The sequence below is a fragment of the Myiozetetes cayanensis genome, unplaced genomic scaffold (assembly GCF_022539395.1).
Source record: "Myiozetetes cayanensis isolate MyiCay16 unplaced genomic scaffold, myiCay2020 scf2-11, whole genome shotgun sequence".
Lineage (NCBI taxonomy): Eukaryota > Metazoa > Chordata > Aves > Passeriformes > Tyrannidae > Myiozetetes > Myiozetetes cayanensis.
The window spans coordinates 86,372,970-86,392,721 of NW_026087411.1; the positions used below are offsets into that span (position 1 = coordinate 86,372,970).

General features: G+C 35.6%; 1 protein-coding gene across 10 annotated transcripts in view; it reads right to left on the reverse strand.

Annotated features, from left to right (window-relative positions):
* The window catches only part of ADGRB3 (adhesion G protein-coupled receptor B3), a 453,017-nt gene that overhangs the window by 77,775 nt on the left and 355,490 nt on the right, over nucleotides 1-19,752 (reverse strand). For all 10 annotated transcript variants that reach the window (XM_050316306.1, XM_050316311.1, XM_050316301.1 and 7 more), the window contains one exon: nucleotides 16,990-17,092. In XM_050316306.1, the coding sequence (XP_050172263.1) occupies nucleotides 16,990-17,092 (103 nt within the window). The remainder of the gene's footprint in view (nucleotides 1-16,989; nucleotides 17,093-19,752) is intronic.

The window sequence follows — 19,752 nt, forward strand, 5'->3', positions numbered from 1 at the left end:
ATGCATTGATATGGATTAGATTACTGCAATATTAAACCAAAATGTTTGATTGGTTTTTTTTTTTGTTTCCAAAGAACATCTCCATTTTAACAATTTTCAAACATATCTAAAAAAAAATGGCACAAAAAAAAATCAACAAAAAAGCACATTACCTTTTGACTGAACAGCATATATTGTGGGTTGCCCCATGCCCTTGTGCTCAGATATTTTTGTGAATTTCTTTCTAGCACATTGCCTTTGTTTTCATCTTTGGTCATATTGAAAATGCATTAATAAGATGTTGCATGTTGACTCCAGGGTTCTGATCCTGGTAGATGTAATCACTAATGAAGCGTATTCTACTCTCATACATACTTGTAGATCCCATCATAATCAAAGGAAGTTGTGTACTTTAAAAAATGAGTATGTGACAGATTCCTATTTAGAAAATCCTAGACTTATCAGGAACACACTAATGCAGACATGCACACTCATACCCATACATGCACAAATGAAGTTGTTTAGAATTTGTTCCAAACTACTCTGGAATTGTATATTTTCAAGTGATGTACTGAATATTTTCCAAAAAAATAAAACAAAGATACAATTTTTTTTTTTTTTAAATAATGGAAATGCAAAACACTTATCCTTTTGCAAGTAATATACAAGACTTTTCCAGAAGGGTGTTAAGTATGTGCACCATGAATTATTGTTCAGGAACAATGATTTAAAAATTAATTGATTCATACAACTGAGTGATAATGGTTACTTTAGCCTTTTACCATGCCACAGTCATTGCAAAAAAAGGCCTCTCTTAAAGGGAATTGTCTCACAGGTTCCAGAGCTTTGGCAGGGCAAGAATTCACTTCAGAATTAGGGTCCAATTCAGTTGCAGGCACTATCATCTATCAACTGCAGTTCATTAAATAACCTGCTTACTACAGCTGTGTAGCAAATGATAAGATCTTTTTTAATTTCAGATCCACTCTACAACTTATATTGAGTTGATATGTTGAAAACTGTCCCATAAGAAAAGATGGCTCAAACAGAAAAACGAAAAAAGATGGGGATTGCTATTTGCACAGCAAACAAGGGCATCCAACAAGTAAACAAGTTAATATAAGGTAAATAGAAATTTTTTATGATATGGCATAGTTAGTTTTTCATGACATTATCTTAAAGTATATCAAATGTATGGTATGCTGTTGTTTTGTCAGGCTTAGTCAATATAAAACGGTGTTCATTGGATAGGTTCTACGTGCAACACCTTATCCTTAGTCCTGCCCCAGCAATATTTGTGAAATTCCAGGGCCTTTCTCCAGTCTGGTTCCAACATATTGCTGAATAAATAGCCACAATTTCCAAAGCACTGCAGGGTTTTAAACTTAGTTTCAAAGCTCTGTTGGATTTCATGCTGCACAGCCCCCATTGTAATCTGGGGACATTGTGCAGCTTAGAAAGCACTGTATGGAAAATTTGCCCCTAAATGGGAGTTGGGAGGGAACGAATCCCATATTTGGAATTACAAAAACCAAAAGAACAGCACCCATTCTATTACTCTGACAAGAAGTCAGAAGAAATGAAGAAGGATATATCTGCTAGTGTATTCAAGCTACTTTGTGCTGAGCCCTTGATACAAAGCAATTGTAAACTAACTGCTTAAACAGGCAGCAGAGGGTTTGGGGCCTGTTTGCATTTTGAAAGGAATGCAAAGGAGCTGTATTAGACTTCAGGATTGATTTTCACTGTTTTTCACTTTACTTGGTGACTCATGTGCTGATTGTGGTTTTCAAGCAGTTCTGCTGTTACACTTTTCCTGCTGCTTTGCAAGGGTTTACTGGCTGCAGGTACAAGCTAACACTCAGCCCTGTTTAACCAGTCCATAGTTTAACACGGATTTTAAAAGGCAGATTTTAGTAAACATAGATACAGGGAAGTGGCATGATGTTCTGAGCATCAATCTAGTGTTCTCAGTCTCTGACAGCATAGAGATAAAAAAAGAGGCCTAAGATCAGCCAGGAAAGTGGGTGTGTAATAATCTGTTTATTTACTGAGTTCAATTTTCTCTGTTTAAAATGTTTCATTCTTTTAACAGATAAAAAAAAAAAAAAAAAACTCCCCCACAAGTTTATAAAGGCAGATTTGATTTCTAAAAGGTAATATTAGCCATAAATAAAGCAAAAAATGCCTGGCCTACTTTAGAACAGAGCACCTCAAGACATAAGTACAGCAAGGGAGATAGTGACATTCAGCCTGCTAAATAAAAAAAAAAAAGAAGCTACATAGTGTGATTTCCTATAATAGCTTAAAGCCACACAGGAACAGGACAATCGCATGACAGAATGGATGGTTTTGTGCAGGGACTTCAGACCAGGCTCTTAGATCTTTGGGCTATTTTGTACCTATGCATGAGGCAGTTTCTCAGTCCTACTCTGTGCCATGGGGCTGTCAGAGTGTCAAGGATGCATTAGATTGCTGTCTGGTTTAGGATATAAGCCCTCAGCTAGGGTTACTGAATTTTGAGTGGTAGCCTCTTCATTGATTCCACAATATGCAAAATATACTATATACAACATCATTGCACCTTATAATTCTATAATAAATATATAGTAATATAATCTCTGCTCTCCACTGTCTTTTAAACTATAGTTCAATAGCAGAAAGAAGAACAAAACATTTCTTATTGAGAAGCATAGCAATGGAGAACTGCTTTCACACAATGTATGTCCCACTGGCACATGATAAGAGTCTTACTGAGCTATCACATCTCATAACCACACTTTCCTTTATTTCTCATTTTTCTGTCTATGAGGCAGAGCTACTATATTCAGTTGTTGTAACTGAGCTTGAAATGCTCAGCTTATCCTTGCTGAGAAATGGAATTTGATAATTTGAAGGCAACAACAGAAGAGAGGAAAGCCATTACTCTAAAGAGATTATCTGTTGAGAAGCTTGACAGTAGAGTGAAAAAGTGGACAAGACATGTAGAGGGACAAAGCAAGCAGGAAGATCTCTGCCTCTCAGAAAATTAAAGAGAGGTAGATGAGGGGGTTGGAAAAAGTACAGAGGAGAAACTTTCCTTCTTCTAACATGTAAATGCTTGAGAAATTTGTTTCTGCCAGAGTCCAGGTTAGAGAAATAGGCAAGCCCTCTGACAGTCCAGGAATGTGATGGGCTCCTCTATAAGAAATTATCTTGAAACAAAACCTGCCCAGCTAGCCAGAGCCACTAAAGACTTGAATACTCTAGTTAGATGCTGCCTCTCTTTCTTATGAGTTTCAGTCTTATCACCATTGGAAAATTGTTCTCCAGTGAAATACAAATACTGAAGAAAACCTGTATGATCTGAAGATAAAGCTGGTATCCTGTAAGCTGTCCTGTTATTTGAAAATGGAGAAGCCCTGTGTAGTACTCCCTGAATTCACCACACTCAACAGTTACCTGTATTTTTCACAGTGACTAGGAAGTGAAATAATTTTACTGTGACCCTCTTCTCCACAAAACCAGTAGTACCACAGCTCTGTTTTCACAAGAAGGATTTTCCCTTGGAGCAAGAGTTGTTGGTCAAGAGGAGAAGAACTGGGTGGCTGTCTTGTCTACTGAGCATGTTGGTCTGCTGTTCTCCACTCAAACTCTATGGCCTGGAAGGCACTGTATACAACTAAAGACAGAATAACTGTATTCCTAATAACATATTATGTTAGTTTTTAGTATTTTTTTCTTCCTGATTACAAATCATTAACATATATAAGCATTCTTTCTCTGAAGTGCTTTGAGTTCTGTTTTGATTTTGTTATTTTGAAAGGTAAATAACCATAAAAGTATTAAGCAAAATGCAGTGTGCCCCATAAAGCTCAAAGAAGCATAGATGTCTGCTCCACAGCGTCAGATGGAAAGCAAATGCTTCTGTATTGTTTTCAGTGTGTGTGACTTCAAAGTTTTCCTAAGTAGCATAATTATCATTGACTGAGCCTAGACATTTTATTATATACAAATTATGACTTATTAAATAATGCATTAGTAGTCTTTTAAAGGAAATAGAATCCCTTCAGTTATTTTAAATCATTAACCACATGGCTAACCACATGACTAACCACTGGGTCTATGTCTTGTATTAAAAATTTAATGTATATGGGATGCAAGCAGTTCCCATCTAAAACAATATATACCAACACACTTTTTGCAGAAAAAAAGATAGTACTTCATTGGGAAGAAGTGCATTTTTATCTGGCACAGAGTTATTCATATTCATGTGGAATGCACTAAAATCAGTGAACATCTAAGATCAGGGAGTGTCTTAGGGAAAGTAAAAAATGTGCTCAACTCATGATGACCACACACATGGCCTTCCAACTTTTTACTCATAACTCCTACCTTGTCAATTCTCAAGGAAGTTGTTTCTGTCAGATTCCAGGTTGGAGCAATGGACAAACCCTCTAATGGTCCATGAACATGGTACGCTCCTCAGTAAGAAATGAAACAAAATGTGCCCATTTGGCCACAGCCACTAAAGATTTGAATACTGTAGTTGGATGCTGCCTCTCTTTCTTATAAGTTCCAGTGTCTTACCATCATCAGAAAATTGTTCACTATGATATTCAAAACCTAAAAAATCCTACATGATCAGAAGTTAAAGCTTACATCCTGTAAACTGTCTTCTCTATTTGAAAATGGAGGAGGTCATTGTAGAAGCCCCTGAATTCCCAATTTGCCTTCAACATAATACTGTTATTTGTACTGTTATTAATGCTCTACTTCACAGCGTAGAAGTTGTGACCTTTTGTCTCTGCTATGTGTTTCACTGGTACACTAGTTTTTGAGGTCTAAATATTTAACCACTCTAATCTGATCAACATGTGGAGTGCTCAGTGGGTGATACAGACCAGTTGGAAGCTTCTGTTAATACGAAAAATAAATTAATTCTCTGGTTCCACTCATGTGTGACTGTAATCAATATGAGTAAAGTTTGTCCCCTTCACAGTACTACTGCTTCTAGTACAGTTTTTCCCTGTAGGTGACACTACCCTCACTGTTCAGTGGAAACAGAGCATCTTTTTTGCTCCGTTTTATCTGACAGAGTTTCATGTCCTGCCTTCTTCATAACACCCACTGCTTCTATGTACCTCAACATTTCTAAGGTTAAAATGCTCAGAATTGAAGGGAGAACAGTTTTAGTACAGCTGAAGGTGTCATCTGTCGGTGTTTCTACAGGAGAGCTGGCAGATCTCAATGTGCTGGCATTGAGAAGAGAATGCAAGTCTGATAGATTTATTCAAGATTTTTACTATGGGTGGGCAAGTACGAAATAAGTTGAGGTTCCAGCTGAAGGGAAAAATAAAATAAAAATGTTTATATCAGTTAATAAGTCAAATTGAAAATTTGTTGATGTTGGAAATACTCCCAGAGCCTTAATGATAGGGTTATTTTTATCAACAACAACAATAATTAATAATTAATGCTATATGTCTCTCAGATGCATCTTGGTAACTTGGCAACTAAAATTAGCGAGCATAAAATGTTACATTTTAAATTATATACTTAGCATGGATGTCTCCTCTTACAAAATCTTCCAGATTATATCCATCTCCATCACACTCTGGCTGACATGATTTAGCCAAATTACCTTTGGAAAATTTATCTGTATTCTCTCTACCCGTCTGCAGGGAATTCCCTTAGTGGATACTCTGTGACCTGTACAGATCAGATAACTGCCTGCAGAGCCAACCACTGAAATCAGTGCCATTTTCTGAACACACAGCAGTATCTCTAATCCAACTGGTACTTACAGGTTTAGAACATTGTAGGAAAGTAGTCTTCCCTTCCAGATACCAGAAGGTATGATTTTTTTTCATTTCATTTTATTATTTTACTGTATTTAAAAACAGGGTAATGATTTATTACAGATCTATTCTTATATTTCAGAAGTTACAGAAAGCAAAAGTCTCTAGTAGATCATGGCGAGACAACCTGACTGTCACAGGGGAGTATTGCGCATATGAGCCTAACAAGAATTTTGGAGAAGAAGGAAGCTGGGGACTGCACTGGAAGGCTACTTGCTTTGCACATTCATAATCATCCATTTTTTACTCCCTTTTTTTCAACACCATTTAGAAAAATTCCTTCCAGAAGTTTAAGCTTTCATAGTGCACTAGCAGATTTCTGCTCACCAGTTTATACAGGGGACAAGTGAATCCAAGTGATCTAAACCAGTCCTTCTAGATGACAGGATGACAGGTTTAAATACGGAGAATATAAGGACTATGAGATGAGATCAACAAAGCCAATAAAAGTTCTTATTATTTAACACTAATACAGTGTAACACTGACAGATACCAAGGTCCAGTTGCGCTGGGTGCAATCCTGCAAAGTGCTCCTTTGACAAAGAAACCTCAACATGCTTCTTTGGCTCTGCTTTGCTTATCATACCTACCCACTGAAGTATTGAAACTTCAATGAACCAAGGCCTCCAGAGACTCCAATACACAATGAAGTCATCATGGCACAATGACTCAGATGAGCTGTATCAATAACTTGTGTGCATGTTCCTAGCTATGGCAACTGCAAGGCAATGCAATTTGGCTTAGTTCTGATTCAATTCAGGTTTTGCATTTTCTACTGGTAAAAAGTGTGCACCGGGATTAATGCCACAACTCAAAGTTTTAAAAGCTTCCTATTTGCAATTGACAGAAAATTTCCTACAATTAAAAAGACATGTTTGATTGTTTAATGGCTAATGTTTAACTAGGACAGATATGTTCTTTAAGTATTTATGGAATGTGATTGAGTACTCTCATTAAGGTTTAAAAATCTGACTAGAATGTATTTTTACTGGTCTTAGGTATTATTGTTGCATCTTCTTTCCAGAAGGAAGAATCCTTCAGAAATGAATGGAAGCAGGCACTTGATCAGGTTTAACTCTAACGTATTTATTTCTGCAGTGATTTTACTGGCTGTCATTTCTGAATATCTACAAGAGTAGTTGAGTCTAGCAACAGTTCTTGTCCATCACTAATGCTGCCTTTATACCAAGGTCTAACTATGACTCACTCCCAGCAAAACCATTTTTCTTCCATTGTAGTACAACTGTAATGCCTTGTCGGATCATTCAGTTCAGTAGAATGTTATTACTATTCTGTATTTACTTTAAAAGATAAGTAGTGCCAAAATTAAGGTTTTATAGCAATAATTAAATTGCTAAAACTCAAGCCTGAATTCTGATTGACTTGGCATAAGAGGATATACAGTAAAAAACAGAGACTTAAAAGCCCTCTTAAATATAAGAAGTGTAAAATCTCAATGCAAATAACAACAGCTTTACAATTAATCTCATCTTTTTTAAAACCTGGGTTTCAATAGCTGCAGGTTCTGACATTTCAGGCTTTGTTGTCCAACATAGCTCAGCTAAGCTTGTTAAGGAAGCCATTCTTATTCTAAGCCTTCACCTAACTTTAAGTGGTATTTCAAGAATAATAAATCCATTTAGTTTTCCAGTTTAAAGAAATTATTTAGCAAATATGTGATAGGCTGAAGATGCGACTTTTTATAAAATGAAGAACACAGAGCACAAATTATATGCCATGCTACTAATTAGAGATAGATATGTAATCACTTACTAATGGAACAATATTTTGTGCCAACCTTATTCATACTTCCTTCCAACTGCTGGACTCCTTGTGCTAGATGCATTTCAGTTTTCTTCAGGAGAGAGAGATACCAATATGTTTTCCATCCTGTTTTTAAACCCAGAAATCTAGTGCAAACTCAACTTTCTTGACATTATAGACTTCTATCACTTTTAACAGTTTGAGGCTTTTATACTACAAACATGTACATTTCCCTGCAGGGTTCTGGAAATCTCACAATTACATTCATTAAAAATGTCCATGATTATAGTCAAATGCATGCTTTGTAAATTTACCTTTACAGGGTTTTTTCAACAATTATTCTGAACATAATCTTCTATTAAATTCCACATAATACCTACTTATTCATCCACAATGTCAGTTTTAAATGAATTTTTACAAAGCCATCAAAAGACAAAAATATTAGAACACAGTTACTGTCAATTTTTCAGTACCAGGCTTAATGTCTATGGTGTGACTCAGTGAGACTCAACAAAATAAGCATGTAGGTCCAAGAAAACAAGTATAAAAAGGTCATGTTTCAGAAGCAGTTTAAAATAAGAGGCACTACACATCTTTTACATTAGCACCAAGAGGATCTCTGGGTGCATAATTTTGGGTTCCTAAGTATACCTAGGAGTCCCTTTATTTGGCAAGCTGAGCACATCTCCCATGATGAAGTCCTGTTTTGATTCAGAGACTCCAACAACATCGTTTTTTCTCATGATGTCATAAATATGCTCAGATCATGCTTGCTGATTGCTGACTTCATTGAGTTCAGCCCACAGTGACAATAAATAAGAATAAACAAGTCTGGACATAGGCACTGGAATCCAGACCTTAATCTTAGCACCTGAGAACAATGATCACTTTATAGAAAGTTTATTTTGATTATGACTTAAAATCAATCACAAATTTAACAAACAAATAATCTACAGACTATGTTAACTCCTACCTGCCAAGGTAGGAGGTACCTGCCTCTTGTACTTCTGGAGTAGCTGTTTTTGGCTGCTGCTCAAACAGCATCCTGGACTAGTTTGATTTAATCTAGCAAAACATGATTCATTTTCTTTTTTTTTCTTTTTTTTTTTTCAGCTACTGCAAAAGCAAGAGAGAATCCAGAATAAAGAGTGAACTGATTCATTAGCAAGCTCTGTTTTCAGAACTGAGTGTACTTCAGCCATAGGTAACAAACACACACACCATGATTTATTTTCACACTAACTGTTGAACTATAGCTGAGCCTGATTCTCCCAACTTCTGTGTGACACTGTTTCTAAAGTAAATGTAGGGGTGGAGAATACTTTCATGTATAAGAATCACAGGAATGAGCCCCATAGCTTTCACAGAGTGAAATGTGTAGTGTTAAGGACAAAAATGCACATTTTACAGCTTCTGATCAGACCAATTGGAGAATCAGACCAATTCAAAAGAGAAATTTCCTGATAAAATGCTCTCAGCTGACTTGACTGCAAGATAGAGAAGCCTAAAAACTGTGACCTAGGAAAATGCAAGGGAAAAAATGCAATACTGTACAAATGAACTTCATAGTGCATGTCAAGGTTAAAGCATACCATATGTTCCTGAAAAGATGCAGAGACAACAGGGAGTTGTAGGGAAGCACAAATAAAATCCAGTATAATAGGTAGATAATATTTTGCACCAAATTTACACTATTGTTTGTCAAATGATAGTTCTTTTTGCTTTGTATCATGTTTCATTCTGTTATACAGAAAGAGTAATGATGCATTAATTATTGTATTAGGGCATAAGATTTACATTGCATTTATCTCAGAGTTGTAATTTTTAATGTATTTTTATATCAGATACCTATACCAAAATCGTACTGTGTTTCTGTGTCTGTTTTGCTTTATGTGACAAAGGGGTTCTATGCCTACATTCTTTGAAATGGTATATGAAATGGAATATGAAAATCCATAGGAAATTCAACTTTTATATTAGAATGAAAATAACCAAGTAAATTAATGTTGGTTTTGGTGTTGATGTTGTTATCATTATTACTTAAACCCTTTAGTCTTGTGAAGTCAATTGCTATGGTAACTTAATTTAAAAATCCTTTTTACTATTGTTGCTTAGAAATGTTTATCGTTTCCTCTTTCTTAAAAATAAGATGCAAGTGAAAGACGTGAACATTTAGCTGTTTGTAGATCGATCTATTTTCCATTGACTGCTTTTCTATTTCCAATGAAATTCAACAAATAAGCAAAAGAGAAACAGAAAAGAGGTGTGAAGCCCAAAAATAGATGCTTGAATCATCAACAGATTGTCTGAAATTATTCAAACAGGTGTTTGTGAGAGAATGAGCTATTTTCCCCCTAAGGCTGTGGGGGTGAATTCTAGGAGAGAAAAAACTACTCTAAACAAGTCCTGAAGAGCAAGGAAGGAAACCCCCCACAATTTTGGGAAGAGTAGGACAGCAGAGGATTAGCTCAGGAAAGTCTAAGCTAACAGCAACTAAGAGCAACCTGTCAGAGCCTATAGAGAGGTCACTGTCAAGATGAAGCCAGGTTCTTCACAGTGATGTGTAGTGAGATGACAAAAGACAATGGGTATCAACTGAAACAAAAGGAGGTCCAGACCAGATATATGGAAACACATTTGGACCACGAGGACAGTCAAGCAGTGGACCAAATTTCCCAAGGAAGCTGTGCAGTTTTCACACCTGGAGGTTTTCAGGACTTGACTATATAAAGCCCTAAACCACCCATTTTGACCGAACACCTGACCTTACCTTGAGAATGTGGCTGGACAGATCTTCCAACCTGAACAATTCCATGATTCTAAAATAATTCATAAAGCTCTTTAAAAGGTCCTGGGGATTGGAGACACAGAAAACATGCTCCTTTTATCTAACCAATTTCTCTCCTGTAACCCACTTACAATGAAAATGTCTGTTTTGTTTAGGTATACCAAAATGAATGATAAAGTTGATCCACTTTGAGACACAGTCTGGCAGGCACTTTTGAGAAGAATGTTCCCTTCTCCTCTGAGGTAGGTAACAGTAACATGAATGACCATGTTTACCGATTTTGGGTAAGAAAGATCTGCTCCCAGAGGTTCTTTAGCGAACCTAAAAGCAGGTAGTTAATTCAGCTGATGTTAAGAGGTTTTGTCAGAATTTAGCATGGTAAAACAGACCTACTCCTGTGATAGTTATTTGGATAAGTGTGCTCTTCTCCTTTGGATTATTTCTGAATTTCCAAACAGAGCAGACAGATGTGTGCAGTGCAGTGCACTCTCAATGCTGACCTAATTATTGGTATGTTTCTGGGATGAATGACCCAGACACTCTCTGGGTCAGCTGTTCAAAAACCTGTTACACAAAGAAAAAGATGATCATCATCAGAGTTGATGTTAATTGGGAAGTTGGATACAGGCAAAAATGGAAGGATATATTTTCCTGGGCTTCAGCTGCTTAAATGGAGGATATTCCCTTGAACTTCTCCAGAAAGACTTGAAATATGGAGTGCTATTGCCTGACATACTGAATTCCCTACTCCCTCATTGATTTTCTAACACAACCTTAATGCTGTGTTAGCATCATTTCTCCGTTCATTCCATCTGCTCTTAGGTCTCCCCCGCTGTTTCCTAGGAGATATATTGCCATGATGCCTGCATCTGTAAGTTAGTGGCAGATATGGGGCAAGAGCCACATGGTTAGAGGTAGCATTAGTATCACCTGAACATTTACAGATTTCTCAGGGGATCCCACCACCCACTGTCTCTCAAAACCTGAGGGAGCTCTAGTTACACAGTCAGCTACTTCAGAGTGCTATGGGAATGGGATGCTGTGGCTTCTCAGCTTCTTTCATCTTCTATTTGCTTCTTTCAGCCTAACACCTCTATTAAAAAATACTAAAAGTGGGTTATTTTTGTCCAGTCAGTCTATTTCATGAACATTCTAATCTTATTATCTTCAAATTTTTATGGGGTTGTTGTTGTTTACAATGCATTTATCAAGGCTACTGATAGGTTATGTTATGTGCTTTTGTTGGTCAAGACATGCCTTTTTCATATCTTTTCAGGTATGGTCTAAGAGATGAATTTCAAATTACAATAGCAAGAATAATAAACCAAATATTGCAGTTAAAGAGGAATGACACAGAATATCAGGGTTACTAAATCTTGCCTTTACATCTTCCCTGTTCTTTCCTTGGTAGGCACAAGAAACCTGACTATGGTTAACAAAATGTACTGAGTCTGATAGCCATTTTTAAAAATATGATTGTTTCTCCCAAGTGAACCCAACTTCAGCAATAAACTCTTAATTACAGTCAGAAACAGATTATATAGAAAATAATTAACTTTTTAACTATATGTAATGAATTCTATGGTTTCCTTTAAATTGTATTTATCTTTGTTTTCTTCATTCAAACAGAATAGATATACTGGAACTGTTTATATCAAACTGCTAATGGGGTTTTTAAAGGCAATACTGGAAAAACCCAGAGTATTTTCTGAATGTATGCAAAATGAGAGTTTATGAAAAAATCCATGTAATATTAATCAATAACTTATGGGGCTAGAGAATCTATTCATTAAATGGGATCAGAAGCACAGTAAAAGTTTATAGCTTAAGCGTTAAAGGTCCACACATAGAAGAAATACAATCATTCTTGATGGCAATATGAACATTAGGAAACATAATATAGCACGAGTTATGATACAGTGAATGCTACAAATCACTGATAGGTATTTCCTTAAAATACCTGTCAGTCTCTTCAAAGTAAATATGTAATGCTTTTATAGATGTCAGGCACATTTCACAGGATTTGTCTAATAACAGATATTTGAGCAGTTATCTTATAAATGAGAAGTTTTACCCTTCCTTAATTAAGGAGACTTAATTTCAGCATTAAAACTAAATTCAGTTGTTAAAGTGTAGCAATTGCATATCCTCAAATTTAAAAACAATTATGTGGCTAACATTTAAGAAAAAAAGACACAGAAAGAAATACTAAAGTAAATTAATATGCTTCTCATGCACAGTATAACACCAACTATATTTAAACAAGATAAATAATTAATTTCATAATATTTTCGTAAATTCAGCCTTCAGTGACCTGTATTCCAAAACAGGATCTGAAAAAACAGAAATCTCTTACACAGTCTGAAGCATTAAGAAAGCTTTGAATAAAGTTCTGTGTTTTGAAAGGTTTGGGGAAACATAATGAAAAAATCAGAACATTTCTCAGCTGTGTCCCTCAATAAAATGCACAACATGTTTGGCTAATAAGGAATAAAGGACCAAAGCTTTTTTGTTGACAAAAGGCTTTTTTGCTATCCCAATCCAAATCTTCCAAAAATAATTCTGCTTCCCTCCATGACTGCCATCATGAACTACTCCAACACAAGCTAAAAAGCCTCATGACCTAGATATCTGGTCTACTGTTGGTATCTTCAAGTTACTGAAACTGGAGAAAAGAAAAGCAACTTTTAAAAAGGAATACTAGAAATGGAAAAACTATGGTAGTTTGAAAGAATGTTAATTCCTTCTGCATGTCCTTGGTAAATGTTTTGTCCATTTCTGCCTGTGGGAGGTGTTTTTTTTTACTGAAAAAAGCCAAAACTTAGCTGAACCAAAGGGAATGCAATATTCAAACTCACTTAGCCTTCACTAAAAGAAGCTTTTGTAAAAACATGAATTATATATTCAGCTTTCAATATAAAATAGAAATAGTTGGTGAAGTATTTAATACAGATAAAGAAAACCACAAACTGCAAACAGACTGAAAATATGCTGTTTGTTATAAATACATCTTTGATATTCTCAAAGGAAATATACCCAAACAGACAGCTAGGGAAAATTTAAACTCAGAGCCAAACTAAAGCACAGGAAAAAAGGGATATGCTTCAGTGTTGTGAATATCTGACACATCGTGTGGACATTAACAAAGTGCCCCAGTAGTCTGAGAACAGTATGCATAAAACTGAGAATGGAACAGAGCAAACAAACTCAGACTTGGTATATCATATTTATCAAATATTCTCCAACACATTTTAAAAAAAGGAAATCATCTCTTCTTGCCATAAAAAATTACTCTAGCCTTTATTCAGCAATGCTAACTTGAATATTACATTGTCTTAATAAAATATTCCCAAAATGTCTTCCAAAATTTTCAGACACTAAAAACCCCACATGGTTTGACTTCTAGCAAAGAATAAAATCTCAGGAAAAAATCTAAATGTTTTTAATCTTCAACCCCAGGTCATGACCTGATTTTCTTTCTAAAGTTTGTATTTACAGATTTAATTTTCCAGTTCAGCGAAATAAAAACATAATTTTTCTTACAGATGTCAGTATTGCAATCTAGAACTATGGACTAAAAATCAAACACTGGTTTCTTTGGGTGATATATGATTTTGAAAATAAAAAATTCAGAACTTAAATTCAAACACAGCTGATGCCTAAACATATCCCTACTTGCAAACACAATGAAGCTATACCTGGAACTGACTGCTTTAATTTGAGTAAGTTTGCATTAAACAGTGGCTTTAGCTGGCAATTTTGTTGATGGTGAATTCACAGGTCAGCCTCTTGGAGCTACAATATATTCACATATCAGTCAACACTGTGATAAAAATATTTTTGGTCTGTTACAAGAAATGTCTTCCTCCATATAAAAAATGTATTCTACCCTTGATCCATTAAAGGCGCTCTCTGGCTAGAAGGCCCTTGGTGGCAAATGTATCAAAAGCAAGACGTGGACTCAAAAAGAAGATAAGTGTAGCAAAAAGTGGTATTTTACAGTAATTGTTCAGGCTGAATATTAAAAGTAAACTTTGTGACGTGTTGGGTTTTTCCTGTCAATTATTTCCTTTGAACATCTGCATTTTTAGGATCTGCTGGCCTCGAAAATGTGTCATTGTAATATCTCTTTGCTTTCAGTTCAGGAAGCAGAAGTGAGAGAGCTCAAAGAAATTAAGATTAATGGAAGGAACTGGATCAAGGGTATATTTTGGCTCAAAGTTCCTTGAGTCAAGCATCAGAGAAAGGCTGCCAGCTTACCTAGGGAATGTGTTATTCAACAAAGTTGTTCAGATACCCTTAAACTCTGATTCTACAGCGGCAAGGTTCTACAGGAACCTTCAGCTATTGAACCACACCTTTTCTTGAAATACATAATAAAATAGTATATATGATTGTTTGTGTCAGTGCTGAAATTCCAGGCAGGGTTAGTCTTCTGCACCCTGGTACACTGAAGTTGCTAGCACATTTCTGACTACTTTTTCCCCTGAATAAAATCTGTGAGAGTTACATGGGTTTCTTCTGCAAATCCATATTTTGCTCATTTGTACCGCTACTGTAAGGTGATAGATAAGGCCACACAAAAGAAAGAAGCAGGATCCTAATGGTTTCCTGGAAAAACCTCACACACCTGGGGAGACAATCCCAGATACTGATAAAAGGATTAAGACCAAGAAAGGAGTGATATGGAGATAACACGGCCTTTTTTCTCAACATCCTGGCTGCCAGAACTCAGGAAGTGGATCCTCGAGCCTATTTCATCTATCACCCCCAAATTAATTCATTGACTATAGACATTTAAACTGCCTACAGAAAAAGGTACAAAAAGAGATTGGACATGAGCAAAAATTGGTGAGAAGTTCCATCAACTCTGTGGAGGTAACCCATGGGCTGCCTTTTCTCCCTCCACCTTCTCAGGATGCCTTGGGGTTAGCGATTGCTTATACATATATACTAATTTTACTTTTGCTCCATACTACTTTAACATATTTTACTTATTCTTTGTTAGTTCTTTTGCTTTAGGGAGCATGCTTACGTTTTTGCTTTACTTATTCTTTGTAAGTTGTCTTACTTACTTGTAAGTTGTTTTGCTGTAGTGTGTGTGCCTATGCTTTGCCTTATTATTATTACTACATAGTTAAAGTGTGATTTTTTTGTTGTTAGACCCTATTCCAGACACAGCAAACCCCACAAATTGTCACAAATTTGCATTAATGAACTTGTTACTTCATGAACTGTTCGAGTGAGTACGTTTTTAGGTGCCGACAGTTCCGTCCATGGCAAAATAACTCACAGGAGAAACCTGCTGAGAGGTTTTTCTCCCACTATTTGGTGCAGTCCTTATATAAAAAGGTATCCAACATCCTGTTCGTCTCAGAAAATCTTTTAAGTGAAGGGTCTCATTAGGTGAGATGCTAACAGAATTTTTTGGACATTAAAAGGCTTTGATCTCCTGAAGGGGGGACACTGAAGACAAAAAATAAATTAATACAGGTTGGAGAGAAAATTCTTCTTTTCTGTCCCTTTTCACGTGACACTCTGCATACTTTCAAAACTTAAAAGGCATATTGATATCCTAATTTTAATAATTTTGTTAAATTATGTATTGGAAATTAGTATGTTTTGTTTGGGTATGTTTTACAAAGTACAGCTATGTAACTCACATTGAATTTATGAGACTTTTGGTAGCTAAACTCCTAAGCACTTCTATTGAAAAGAAAAAATTATTAATTACAGATGTGTTGTAGAAACACCAGTTATCCCACATCAGACGATGAATATGTTTCATTCAATACTGGAAAAAATTAAGATAAGCAGTGCATTAAGTAGTTTAACACAGTGGGAAAAAACCAACTTTACAAATACTTACTTAGTCCAAAACTTAACAGCATTCCATCACATATTGCCCAATTAACCAATTACATATTATTTTCTACAATCCTGTAGTTACAGTTACTTTTAAGCAACCATTTATTGTTGCTTCTGAAAGTTACCCATCATCACTAAGTATTGGGTGATTCCTGAAAACACTGGCAATCCTGCTCTACAGGAAAGATAAAAATGACAACTACGTTCAGAGAACAGATTAGCATTAAATCAGCAATGTATCAGTAAAGTATGCAGGTTTATTACTTTCTTATAGCTGCACCAGTCAGAGATCTAACAGTTCTGTGGCTTGTTATGATGTCTGTTGCTGCACATTTTCAAGACTCGTACTCTAACTTCTAAGCAATTCCTATTTTCCTTTTGAGTACCAGTGTATTAATAAAAAGACAAAAACACTGTAGCACAATCCTATTACAACTATTATAATGAACCAGAATTTGTGCTTTTGATGTTGAGCCTTTGAACTTTTTTGCTTTGAAATTTAGTTATAAAACACAAGTCTACCACAGAGAACACAGCTTATCCAGAGGGAACAATACCAAAAGGGATTTTTGGATGGGAAAAAAAGACTATGAAAGACAGTAAATATTTTCCCTTGTCTGTTAATATTTTACCAAAAACACCAAGTCCTATGAGTATAGGACTAAATGTATGTAATTATTTTAAGCTAAACACAAATAAACCAAAGATATCAATCTTTAAATGCAAATTCAATACAATCCATCATCATACCTTGTTATGTGTCTGAGTTTGTCCAACCAGGATAAGGATATTTGATGAGATAATAGACAGGCAGAAATTGATTAGAATTATTGACCTCTCAGATCTGATGTACCTGTTTAAATAAACAAAGAGAGAGTACAACTTTTCTAAACGGAAAACAACTAGTAAGTTATAGAAAACTTTGATGCAGTTCTTGCAGAGGTGCCTCTCTTTCAAGTGCTCAGAAAGTACCAGAGACCTATCACATTACAGCCATCGGAGCTCTGATATTTTGATAAATATTCTGCAGTTTACTCTTAGCAACTTGGTATATTTTAAAAATGATCAATGATTCTTTCAGAAATTGCTGGCAACACTGTTCTAACACCATACTGATAGTAACAGGCTTGCATGCATTCATGTCAGGAATGTTTTATGCTCTCTGCTCATCCCTGGGAATATCCACAGCTGGCACAGACCACTCATAATTACTAACTTCAGCAAAAATATGGTGATTTACATAAACAGAAGATTTGATCCATGATGCATAAATAAGGTGAAGGTTTGCTGATGATACTATGGTAGTGCATTTTGAAACACATTATTGGGATAACGATAACTTGATGTTCCAAGAGATTTACAAAATAATTTTTAGGAAGAAACAATAGTACTGTAATATCTTCATAAGACCGAATGCCGAAAAAAATAGCTAAGTTTGTACAGAAAGATTAAATTACAGCAGTGAGCATCACAGTCTCTCTTGCAAACATATATTCATTTTACATGCATGTTTAGAATGAAAAAGTCATATAGTCTTATCACGTATTTCCTTACAAAATGCCTTTTTCTGTATACAGCCTTTTATGTGCTACAAAACAGAAAGAGAATGAGCATGGTTTCAAGTGAAGTACCTTTCTGACCTGATTTTTAGAGCAGTTAACAGGAAATGTTGACTACTAAAATAAATGAAAGTTAAGCGGGCTCAGTTCCCCTGAAGACCATGCCATATCTTCATATATTCTATGACCTATTCTATATGGTGCTCACTGGAGTTCAGTTAATACTGCTGTCTCCTCCTGAGCTGTACACCTATAGTTGATACTCTAGTCATAGAAAAGGCTGCTGAGTCCACAAGAAATTCTGACTTTTGGACATGAAATTAATTGTAGCCCTTTTTGCTGATATATCAAGTTATACCAGTGATTACATTTTTTTAGTTAAAGACAGAACAACCCTGATGTCACAATCCACATCTTTCCTTTAAAATATAGCAACATTCTTAAGGCTAGTTCTACCTGTTTGCAAATACAGGAAGTCCAGTGTCTTTGTTCACACAGACAGCATGCTGTAACTTTCTAACTTGTTAACTATCAAATCACCTGGGCCAGTTCCCAACACTGAGTATCCATGGACTACAAAGGACCTTAGTAGTTGAGTAAATACAGTGCAAGCAGGAGCTTTCAGTGTTGAGTAAAGTTAGGAATGTTTTAGATTTTCTATCAGCCCACTATCGAGGGAAGGGAAGGGAAAAGGAAAGTGAAAAGGGAAGGGAAAAGGGAAAGGAAAAGGGAGAGGAAGGGACAGATGAATATTTAATTGATACTGAATTTATTTTTCAGTTTGAATTTTCAGTTGGGGGGATCAAATCCATGAACCATAAAAGAACGCCTATACAGGCCATTTATGGATCAGAATATATCTAACTAACATCACTTCTAAAGAGCTCCTACCATTCAAAGGGAAGGTGGGTGTTCCAAAATACAAATGCAGACATAGGGCCAAAACATCAGATTTCTCCCTATCCCTAGATTTATAAAAACAAGCATATGTACATATAAGTCTCAGTGTCTATCTTCTCCCTATGGTTGTTTACTTTGTGCTCTCAAGAAACACACTGAAGACGTATTTTAATGATTCAAATGACATAGCACTCAGTTGTCATAATACTTTAAAAATACCTCACTGATAGAACACTGAGATCTAGATGAGTTATCCCGCCTTAATTTGGATGCAGAACCCACACTAAATCCATAACACATAACATTTTATCTCTGCTTAAAGTTAATGGAATCATAGAATCATAGAAAGGTTTGAGTTGGAAGGGAACTTAAAATCATTTAGTTACAACCCGTTGTCATGGGCAGGGACACATTCCATCAGACCAGGTTGCTCAAAGCTCCATCCAACCTGGCCTTGAACACTTCCAGGAATGGGGCATCCACAACTTCTCTGGGCAATCTGTTTCAATGCCTCACTACCCTCAAAATAAAAATTTTTTTCCTTATGTCTAATTTTAATAATGGAGAAGACCAGTTCCACTGAGCATGACAGTAATTCTATCCAAGTGCTAAATATATCTGGGAGGGCAAAAATAACACTATAGTTCTTCAGATGGGAATTATATCCTGAAATACTCTCATTCTTAGTTTTGACAGATAAGAACTGATAATTTTTATACTCTTTATATCATAACTTATGTAACTAGATATTCTTATTTATTATATATATTTCTAATCCTGTGAGTCTCTGTGGTATATAATAGAGTGAAAGAGAAAACAGTGTAAAATTATCAAGCAGAATTCTATTGGTTGATTTTATATTACACTAAAAATTATTATTTTATCCTTGTATTTCTTATTACTTGCATAAGAACCTTTTTACTATTATTACTGAAAAAAGTTAAATGAGAATCCATGTTCACTTTTTAAAAATATTTATTACTTTGCATGACTTTTAAACTTAATTTTGTGTTTCTTCTGCACTAAGACACCATGTTATTTCTCATGACTTCTC